Source organism: Octodon degus, unplaced genomic scaffold (assembly GCF_000260255.1).
Source record: "Octodon degus isolate 3935 unplaced genomic scaffold, OctDeg1.0 scaffold00080, whole genome shotgun sequence".
Lineage (NCBI taxonomy): Eukaryota > Metazoa > Chordata > Mammalia > Rodentia > Octodontidae > Octodon > Octodon degus.
The window spans coordinates 4,129,854-4,139,964 of NW_004524656.1; the positions used below are offsets into that span (position 1 = coordinate 4,129,854).

At 40.7% G+C, this 10,111-nt stretch overlaps 1 protein-coding gene across 1 annotated transcript in view; it reads right to left on the reverse strand.

The window, feature by feature from the left end:
- The window catches only part of Tbcel (tubulin folding cofactor E like), a 79,153-nt gene that overhangs the window by 28,350 nt on the left and 40,692 nt on the right, over positions 1 to 10,111 (reverse strand). The window contains exon 7 of the mRNA XM_004636400.3: positions 9,503 to 9,619. Coding sequence (XP_004636457.1) covers positions 9,503 to 9,619 — 117 coding nt within the window. The remainder of the gene's footprint in view (positions 1 to 9,502; positions 9,620 to 10,111) is intronic.

Sequence of the window (10,111 nt, forward strand, 5' to 3'; positions counted from 1 at the left end):
CCTCCCTGCCCCCCCCCCGTATCTGGTACAGGGTCTCACTACGCAGCTTGTACACATGGTGATCCTCCTGTTTCCAGCCTCCCCAACGCTGGGAGGCACATGCCCAGGCTCGTGTTGATTTCTAAAAGAAAAGATGCATCTTTTTCCCCTCTCTCTTTAAAATTAAACAAAGAACTGTATGAACTTAGCAGCTTAAATTCTTCAGTCTCTCAGAGGAAATGGATAAAGGGAAAACCAATAAATACAGGCAAAGTGGACAGGCATTTGATAAAGGGAAAGGCAAATACAACAAACATGTGGCAGAATCATAAATATGGAGGCTCCTTTCTCTTTGGACAATATTCATATACATATGAAGAAATCAGGGCTATCAATACCAGAAAACAAAACTGAGCAATGCACTTTTTGGCTATTGCAAATTCTATAATGCAATTCAATGTATATCTCTTTTTAAAAAGCAACTACCAATACACATGTCCTTTATTAAAGTTCTCAGTTATTAACTACGTCTCCAGATGTCTCTCAGCCTACAAAAAAACTAAAATCCACTCTTGAACTGTTCCTTACAATGATCTCCTAGCAGGAAATGCCCTCACTCCCCGGCACAGCAAACCTGCCCTGGCCCACACCATCTTCTCCAGCGTTATCTCCCATCCTTCTCACTTTAAGCTGCTGTGTCATTCTGTCTTTGCACACAAAGACTTTATCTTCCTCTTTGACTTTCCATCCTAAGTACTCAGAATACTGTCCCTCACTCTCACCAGATTAACTCAGTCGTCTAGGAAGTGCCTCTTCAAGCAGACCTACCTCCTCCTTCTGGTGTCTCCAGAGCATAAAGTGAATATTCATCATTTTACTGAAGACTGCTCTAGTGCCAGGCACTGCTCTAGGCCCCGGGGAGATAACCAGGCACCCAAAGAGTAAGCTCTAATTTCCGCACAGCTTACAATGGGAGGAGACAGACAATATACCAGAAATATACGTTAAAAGTTAATAAATGACAAGAAAAAAAAAGCAGGTTAAAAGAAACAAAAGTGCACTACTTTAGCCAGAGCAGAGAAGAAATCTCTAAGATGCCAGTGATGGTCAAGCAGATGACCTGGTGCATCGCAGACAGTGAGAGAAGTGTGCAAGCTAACAAGCGAGTGCCCCTGATGTATGTGAAGAACAGCAAGGAAGCTCTGCTTGTTTGAACATAGAGAAACTCGAGTCCTAGAGAGGGCGCGGTGGCGCACGCCTGTGACCCCAGTACTCGGGAGGCTGAGGCAGAGGATCACTAGAGGTTTTAGCCCAGCCTGGACTACAGTGACTGAAGGGTGGTCTGGACTACAGATCAAGACACTGACACACACAGAGAGACCGAGACCGAGACAGTGACAGAGACAGACAGACAGACAGACAGAGACCGATCGACGGACCAGAGTTCTTATCAACTGGCTGCAATGCAGAAAACAGGCAATGGAACAAGTGTGGCTGCAGGGCTACTATAACAATACAGGTAAGAGACAGCAAAGGCTAGGACTCAGGTAAATGGATACAGGAGCCAGGTTCTACATATACTTTTTGAACATCTAACTGAAAGGAAAAAAACCAGATGGATTAGATGTGAGCAAGGGAGAAAGAAAGCAAGAGGGACTCCAACAGCCTTGCCCTGAGCAACTGAAAGAGGGGGAAGTGGAGGGAAACATTCAGAGGAGCAGAGACGGAGGTGGTGCGCCGGGTAAGGAGGGCACCCAACCAAAGATCTGGTTTCACACACACTGGGAGTAAACACTCAGCGATGGCAGTAGGGAGCTAGCACTTTAGGGCAGGTCAGGGCTGAGGGCACAGATCAGGCACTTTTTAGAATACAATGGCCATCCAAAGCCACAGGACTGGCTAAAATTACACAAAGGAGGAGTAAAGAGGTACAAGGAACCAGACCTGCAAAACTCCAACCTCTAGAAGTTGGAAACTCAGGAGCACTCAGCCAGGAAATACCTTTGGTGGCACGCAGGCAAGCTTCTGGAGACCAGACACTACTTTTTTGAGTTGTTATCTCCAGCTTCTGGCCTGCTGCCTCTTGGTTTATAATAAATATTCTGTAAATCCATTAAGCTGTCCTCTGAAACCCAGCTAGAATCCCGTTATTTCCTATAAGTTCTGCTCATAAAGTCTAAGAGCTCAGTAACTGAAACATGACCAGTCCAGGGCGGACATCCTTTCAGCCACCTGTACTTAGTGTGAAACAGCACAGAGCGGCTGCCCAGCAATGAAGAGTGGAGGCACAAAAGGAGGCTTTGAAAGCAAAAGTCTATTGACTGGCAAAGCGAACACTGCGACGTTCAAAGATCAAGTCAGAAAACAGCAGCTTCCCATCTTCGGTTGTTTCACAAGTAAGTAAACATGAAACATACGGCTGATGGCGCAGCTTCGGAGGGAGGCTAAGGTTCCAGTTCCCCTTACTAGAAGGCAGTAAGAGAGATGGCTGAGCACCTGCAAGAAATCATCCAGCTCATAGAAGAAATACTTATAAAATGCAGAAGTACTTACCCTTCAATGCCCTAAACACTTTATTTTGGGACAGGAAAACAGAACATGTTAATCTCTAGATCATCCTTAAAGTCTTCCATGGGCAAAATAATTTATCAGATGGAAACAGTGTGGCTAATCCAGCTGACTCAAAGACAGCTTTGCTCCCGGGAAGGACACTCGGCCAGTCATGACTCCCACGCCCTCAAAGACATTTTGGGCATGTTACCTCACTTATGTCTAATAGAGGTACTTCATATTTAACTAACACAAGACCGGAAAATGAGAGCAGGAGGAAAAGCTCTGGAAAGTGAATGAGGGAAGGCTGCTGTAAAAGTTAGAATGTATAGCAAAATGAAGTCAAACAATGATGTGAAAACAAAAATGCTGCGTGTGGTGGTACTACTCAGGAGGCTGAGGGAAGAGGATTAAAAATTCAAGCCAGCCTCAGCAATTTAGTGCCCTGTCTGAAAAAAAGAAATGCAGATAGAATTCAGTGCTCCTTGGGTTCATTCCCTACTAGTGAAGGGAAAAATCTATGACAAAATTAAATGTTTTCTCCAAAACGAAACCTCCACTCTTCCCACAAAATAGCACTCCAATATGACTTTACATGAGACACTGAATTATCTTTTTTTGTTTTGTTCTGTTTTGAGGTACCAGGGATCAAACTTGCAACTTTGTACTTGCCAGGGCAGGCACTTACATCACTGAGCTATCTCCCTGGCCCTGAGATGCTGAATTATCTAATAGGCCAAATCTACATTACTGACTATACACTGTGTTCATTATGTATTAGAATTTTAGGGTGGGATTAGGCATATAATTTGCAATATAGATTAAAAAGCATAGTCCTAATACTCTGTTTACTCAACCCTATTCTTAATTCATGACAAAAAAAAATTTAATACAAATTCCCGTGTTCTTATTCACCAGCCTGTCTTGCCATCAGGGTAAATGCTATTATAGTTCCTTTTAATGCCTTACAGTTTCTGGCTACTGCAAGGGATGTAAAATACTTGCTGAGCGAATGTCTTGTTATGCTTGGATCTAATATGCCCCTTTACCCCCTACAATGATTCATGTGTTGAAGAATTAGTTGCTTATGGGCTTTTGAAAAGTGGAGAATCATGAAGCTCTAACTTCATCAATGGATCAATCCATACCTGGCAGATGAAGGGAGTGGGTGAGGATGTGACCCAGGTCTGTATCTGCTCACTGGCCCTGTCCCCTCAGCTCTCTCTGCATTCTCTCTCCTTCTCTCTTTTCTGGCCTCTATGAGTCAAGACACTTTCCTTACCACACCACCTCTGCCAGATGTTCTACTTACCTCAGCCCAGAAACAATCAAGCTGTGTGACCAGGGACCAAGGCCTCTAAAACCAGGAGCCAAATCAATTCTTCCTTCTCTAAACTGACTTCCTCAGGTGTTTGGTCACAGCGCTAGAGAGCTGACCAACACGTGGATAATCCCGTCAATGGACTTACACAAAAAACCGTTAGGAAACAGGTACTACAGGGAATATACATCAGCTCTGGCTAGCTGGCATCTAAGTGCCCTACTGACCAAGGAGCAAACCTAGTTTAAGGAGTAATACAGATACGAAGTCGCAATGACATTAATAACAGTAGATATAGAAAGAGCAAAAAAAAAAAAAGCCCAGCTAAGTGCACTGGCACATCCCTAACCCTACACTCTACAGGCTAAGATTAGGGGAAGGAGGATCACAAGTTCAAGGCCAGGATGAACTACATTGTGAAACTCTGTCTTAAAAAAGCAACACACAAAACCAAAAAAGAAAGGAAGAAAAGAAAACACATAACACAATGAAGCATGGCTATAAATGTCTGACGGCAGTGAAGTCCAGCAGCTTGCTGATGACCAGTGTCAGATGCACACAGATACATAAATAATGACAGAAGCCTGGCTGTGCCTTGTTCCTTCCAAGCCTGCCCACGTCTACTTCTCTAATCTCGTCACTTCTGTGAGCTACACAGTAGTCATTATTCTTTTACTAGGTTCCTAGTTACTTCAACTTGTCAAAAAAAAACTGTCACCAGGGAGTGGGCGAGGTGCAGTACACCCTCAGGTAATTACGAGCAATGTCACTTGGCTTCTGGTCTAGAAGCAGCCAATGAACATCACATTCTTGCTCACGGAGACATTGTGTAAGTTTCTTAACATGAAGCAGTGAAATAATTGTCATCATAGTCACAGAGAAGGCGCCAGATAACTGAGAGAGTGCTGAATGTGGGATACAGAGATTCGAGACTAAGTGGTAGAGCACCCGCTGCACTACAGGTACATGACAGCATTTGTAAAGAAAGAAAAAAACGTAAGGTAACCCCTACAAACTAGTCCCAATGTACAAACTAAATCCAGGTACTCTTAAGGAAGGTTACCCTTTTTCTTTTACAACAAAAGAAATGAAACCCCATGGGAAAAAAAAAAAAGGAAGGTTTGATGCTCTGAGCTGAACAATTTATGAGTTAGTTCAATTTGCATCCATGTTATGACTACTACATGGAAGAACACTGATAAATACAGTGAAAAAGAATTGGAAGGGCTGGGGAGATAGCTCTGAGGCACAAGCACCTACCTGGAAAGCACAAAGACTCTGAGCTCAATCCCCAACCTCACATGCCATGGCAGCCCTGGAATCGGGCATAGTAGTACACATCTATAATCCCAGCACATGGGAGGTTGAGACAGGAGGACTGCTGCAAGTTCAAGACCAGCCCAGAGGCTACAAAAGTGAGCATAAGACCAGCCTGAACTACACAGCAAGACCCTGTCCTAAAAAAAAAAATTAGAATGGCAGTGGCTTGGAATACTATGAGTTAGGTATACCCTAAATCTTTAATTCTCACTTAGGCCTCTCCATAGCTAGTTGAGGAGCTCCTCTTACTCTGTCCTCTATCTCTTGCCTGAGAAGGCAGTGAAATCCCCTTGCCTGAATTCCCTTGCAAGAGTAAACTAATTCCCATTTGCTTCACTCTTCATCCTTCCATACATAAATCCTGTTCCACTAGTATCAGGTAACAGCATGCTCTGTACAGTTCATTATAATATCAATCTTAAGACTTTTGTTCATTAACATGAGCAGGCTAAAAAAAAAGTACATAGGTGCGGATTCTAACTGGTTTAGACCAAGGAATAAAAGGCAATTTTAGTTCCAACTGTTTGCTGATATAACCACACTTGATCAAGACTCTGAATTCAAAAGCTATCTTCAGTACCTGAGAATGATACTAAATGTTTATCCAATTAGTTGACTGGAAATTGGTTTTGGACACAATAATGGTCTATGCTAAAAGAATATATACAATATCACATATGCCTTAGGATAATGTGGAAATGATTTAAAAACTGTAAAACATAAGAAGGATGGGTATGACTGTGTAACTTACATTACACCTTTACCCATTCTCTATCTATAAACCTTAAAAGATCCTAGATGACATTTCCTACTTCATATCTTGAAAATACAAGTATAGTAGAATGTTCACCTCTCTGAAAAATACTTTATAAGAGAGACAAAAAATACTAAAATCAGACTACCCATTTCAAGAACAGAAGAGACCAAGCAAATGGCATTTACTAGGGTGGAAAGTGGGCACAAGTAAACAGGCAGCAGGCCAGAATGGATTAAAATAATCTGACAGCATGAATCTTTTGCAGTAGTTGAAGCATCATCTAGTTTTCCGGACCAGAATAAACTGGCATTCTAACATTAAACTAAAAGTAGTATTGTTTCCCTAAGGGGAGCAAAGAGTGTGATCACAACACACCACACCCCTGTTCAACATTTCAATTGACAGGGGTCTTGAACAAAAGGCCGTCAGTTAAACGAAGGACATAGTACACCAAAGGATCACATCATAGGACCAATCTGTAAAACTGTTCTTTCCCACAGCTGAGCTCTACTGGGTTTAGAGACTTCACACTCAGGACAGGAACGTTTCCACTAGTACTAAAATTATTCCACCTGGACAATGAGTCTCTGCCCTTTTTAAATTCTACAAATTGTTATACCAAAAGAAGCATGCCACACTCTTGAAAGAGGCAGCCAAGGCAAGTAACCTTGGTGGTTAAGAGAAATACAGCAGAGGGACACATGAGTATTGAGGAAACCAGACCATCCCTGTAGTATCTCCTGGGACTGCCCACCAAGACATGATGCAGGACTGCCCAAACCACCTGCAGGCAAAAGCATCAAGGGTTAAAGTACACACACACACACACACACACACACACACACACACACGAACGCATGCATGCAGATTTAAATTCACCTTTTATCTCCAAACAGGTTAAAAACAAAAACACACAAAACCCTTCTGTCCAATTTAAGTTACCTCAAGGCTGCCTTACCTGCATATAAATGAAAAGGGCAAATAATAGGAGGGGAATATTATAAACATCATTTATGTATTCAGGATCAATGTAAAAACATGAGAGTAAGTCCAGGCACGTTGGCACACGCCTATAATGCTGGTGCTGGGAAGGCTGACAACAGGAGGATCACTAAGAGTCTGAGCTGTGTAGTGAGAGACCCTGTACCCAAACATTATATATTTTAAAAAATGAGAGTATCAATGCATACTTATGTTTGTTTTTTTAAATCATTTCACGTAAATGTTTATAAAATTTAATTAACTTTTCTTCTCTAATTTTCCCATTGTTTTGTAAAGGGTACACTAGGGTAGTTAACTTTACAACGAAATCAATAGGTTCCAAGATATAGAAAGGAAGGACAAATGGATAGATTCTGTAATTCATAAAACCAGCAATATCTTATTTTACTGCAAAGAAATGTGATTTCAGCTATATAAGGAATACAGTAAGACAACTAAGAATAAATTTTTATATAACCAGAGGGGTGGAAAAAAAATATATATATATACTGGAACATCTAAGAGACAGCCCAACGTTACACATTTTTTTGTACTCACTTGGTCTATCAGGGGAATAGTACCAACCAAGGGACACAATGTTGTACCTCTCACTGCAGAAACCAGGACTGGAGCAAGCAAGCCTTTCTCCCTATGGCTGTTCCCCAAGATGCCCTAAACACAGTCAATCATTTACTTCCGAGTGGATTTCGCACTTGTGGGCAATAAGGTAATGGTCAATGAAGAAACCCATTAAAATTGAGCTTCATAAAAGCAGGAACTTTATTCATTACTTAGTTCTACAACAGCATCAATCTTATAGTATGAACCTAATAAATATTTTCAAAGAGGAGGTCAGTGAGAAATTGTTTTGAGCGCACACAGGGAAATTAAAACTCCAACACACAGCATCGGGTGCCCAGAGGTAAAGCCCAGCACTGCAGCACCAAGCGATGACAGGGGCATGAGGCTGAATGTGAGTAAAACCATCTCTGTCCTTGTCACCCTTGGTTCTGACCCATCCCCACGTCTTCATCCTACTTACAATGCTACAATGCTTTCAGAAGGCCTTCCGATAAATTTCTCTCCCAATTAAATTTAATCAAAGTTGCTTTCTGTGGCTCCCATTCAAGAACACCAACTAGCTCAGAGGCTTAAACACATTGCAAGATAATTACAGCAGTGAGGGCAGGAAAGAATTCTCAACACATATCTTCTGGTAGGAGACCGAAGTTAAAAAATAATCACGACAGACTTATGCTCAAAGCCAAAATACTCACTTCTTCCTTTAATATGTTAGACTAAACCAAATGAAACTGTAGATATTTAGCTATTTGTATGAAAAAGACTTTTTAGAGAACAATTTATCTTAATATATATGTTACTTTAAAAGATACAGTAATATCTACTACTTGGCTGCTCTGTTAATTTTTAAGTTATCTCCAAAATTTTTACTTAATTTATGTAACTTTTTAAATGCTTAGGCTTTCAAACACTACTAATGCTATAAAATGTTTTTATACGGCACTTGTTGAGGCTTACAGAATGTCAACTCCCTGAAAGCCTCTGTAAGTATTAGAGAATAGAGGGGGTGTGTATGCAGTAAGGATGAATTACAATCCAAGACGTGTCACCAGGAGGCCCAACTACACCGACTCACAGTGAGCCCTAACTTTTATTCCAGTTGTCTGAAATTCCTCCCACCAACTAGGCATCCATACTACAGTATTCATAAAGTCATTAAGGAAGAAAAGTACGCAACTTTTTAGTGCTACTTCTAGTTACCAACATCTGGAAGCTTATTTCTTTTCTTATATATCTGCCTATATCATATCTGCTACATTTCATCTTATCTGCAGAGTTTTTAAAGTAGTTTCTCACTAAACAATACAGATAACTCTTCATACACTTAACAGTATTTACTAACTAGTACTCAGCATTTCTCTTTCCACACAACCATTCTAATTCTTTAATATTTCTAGGAAGCTTATTTTCCAATTGTTTTCTCTATTCTGAACCTACTATACATCTTCCAAGTCTGCCAAACTCTTAAAATTATTCTGAAAGCAATGCAAAATACATGACACCAATTTTGAGTGTCAGTAAAAATGTGCCACCAGAAAAGAAAATTAATAAAACAAGTTTAGGAAAAGAAGTTCAGAGTGGAAACTACTGAATTGGCGAAATAATCATTCTTACACAAGTGTGAGACACTGTGGAAAATGAGATGCAGTAAGTTTTGTGCTTCTTCCTACTTATGTGTTTGTTTTCCTCTTAATGATCCTCCTTTCTCAGCCTTCCCAGCACTGGGATTACAAGTGTGCACCACCATGTTTCAGGGGCTGGTATGCTGCATCCGGGGTTCCGAGGCCAGCATGTAGTAACAGGTATCAAACCCAGGTCCTTGTGCTTGCCAGGCAGGGACTGAGATCACTGAGCTATCTCCCTAGCCCTGTTTCTTCCTTTAAAAAAGCAAAACTTATCATCAAAGTCCTCTAAGAATGAGCCAATAGGTGAACATTAGATTTTGCCCTCCAACATAGTTTTAAAGCTGCCTACACAGGACAACACTTGCCTAGCTGATGAGAGACTGTTACCTGAACGGTGCTTCTTCCTTTGGGACATCCACATAATAACGAATAAAAAATCGCTCAGAATCTTCTCGCTCACCATCACTGACGACACTGCCGTTAAGCTTAGAAACTGATGGCAACCTATAATTTAAAACCAAAATAAAGACCTTTCAAGATACTAAAAATATTTAAGTTTAGAAATAAAGTAATTCGAGGCCCCATCATATGCCTTTGAAAGAACAAAATTTGATCTAGTTTTGCTTGTGTATAAACACAGACATCAACTAAGGTCATTTTATAAAAGAACAAAGAAATCTGGTTTCATTTTTGAACGTGACACTGACCTTTCATAATCATGCCTTAACTTTCAAAATAAGATTCTAGGCAGCACCATTGAACTTAAATTCATGCAAGCCACAAATGTAATTTAAAAATCTCTAGTAAGCACACTTCTTTAAAAAAGAAAAATAAATGAAATTAATTTTAATAATATATTTTATTTAATGCAGGACATAAACATGTTGTCATGTACGGTGGTCCCTCACTTATTGTGGAGGTTATCGTGGAGGGTACGTTCCAGACACCCTACAAAAAGTAAAAGTGAAGTAGCGACACTGTATTTATTTTAGTATT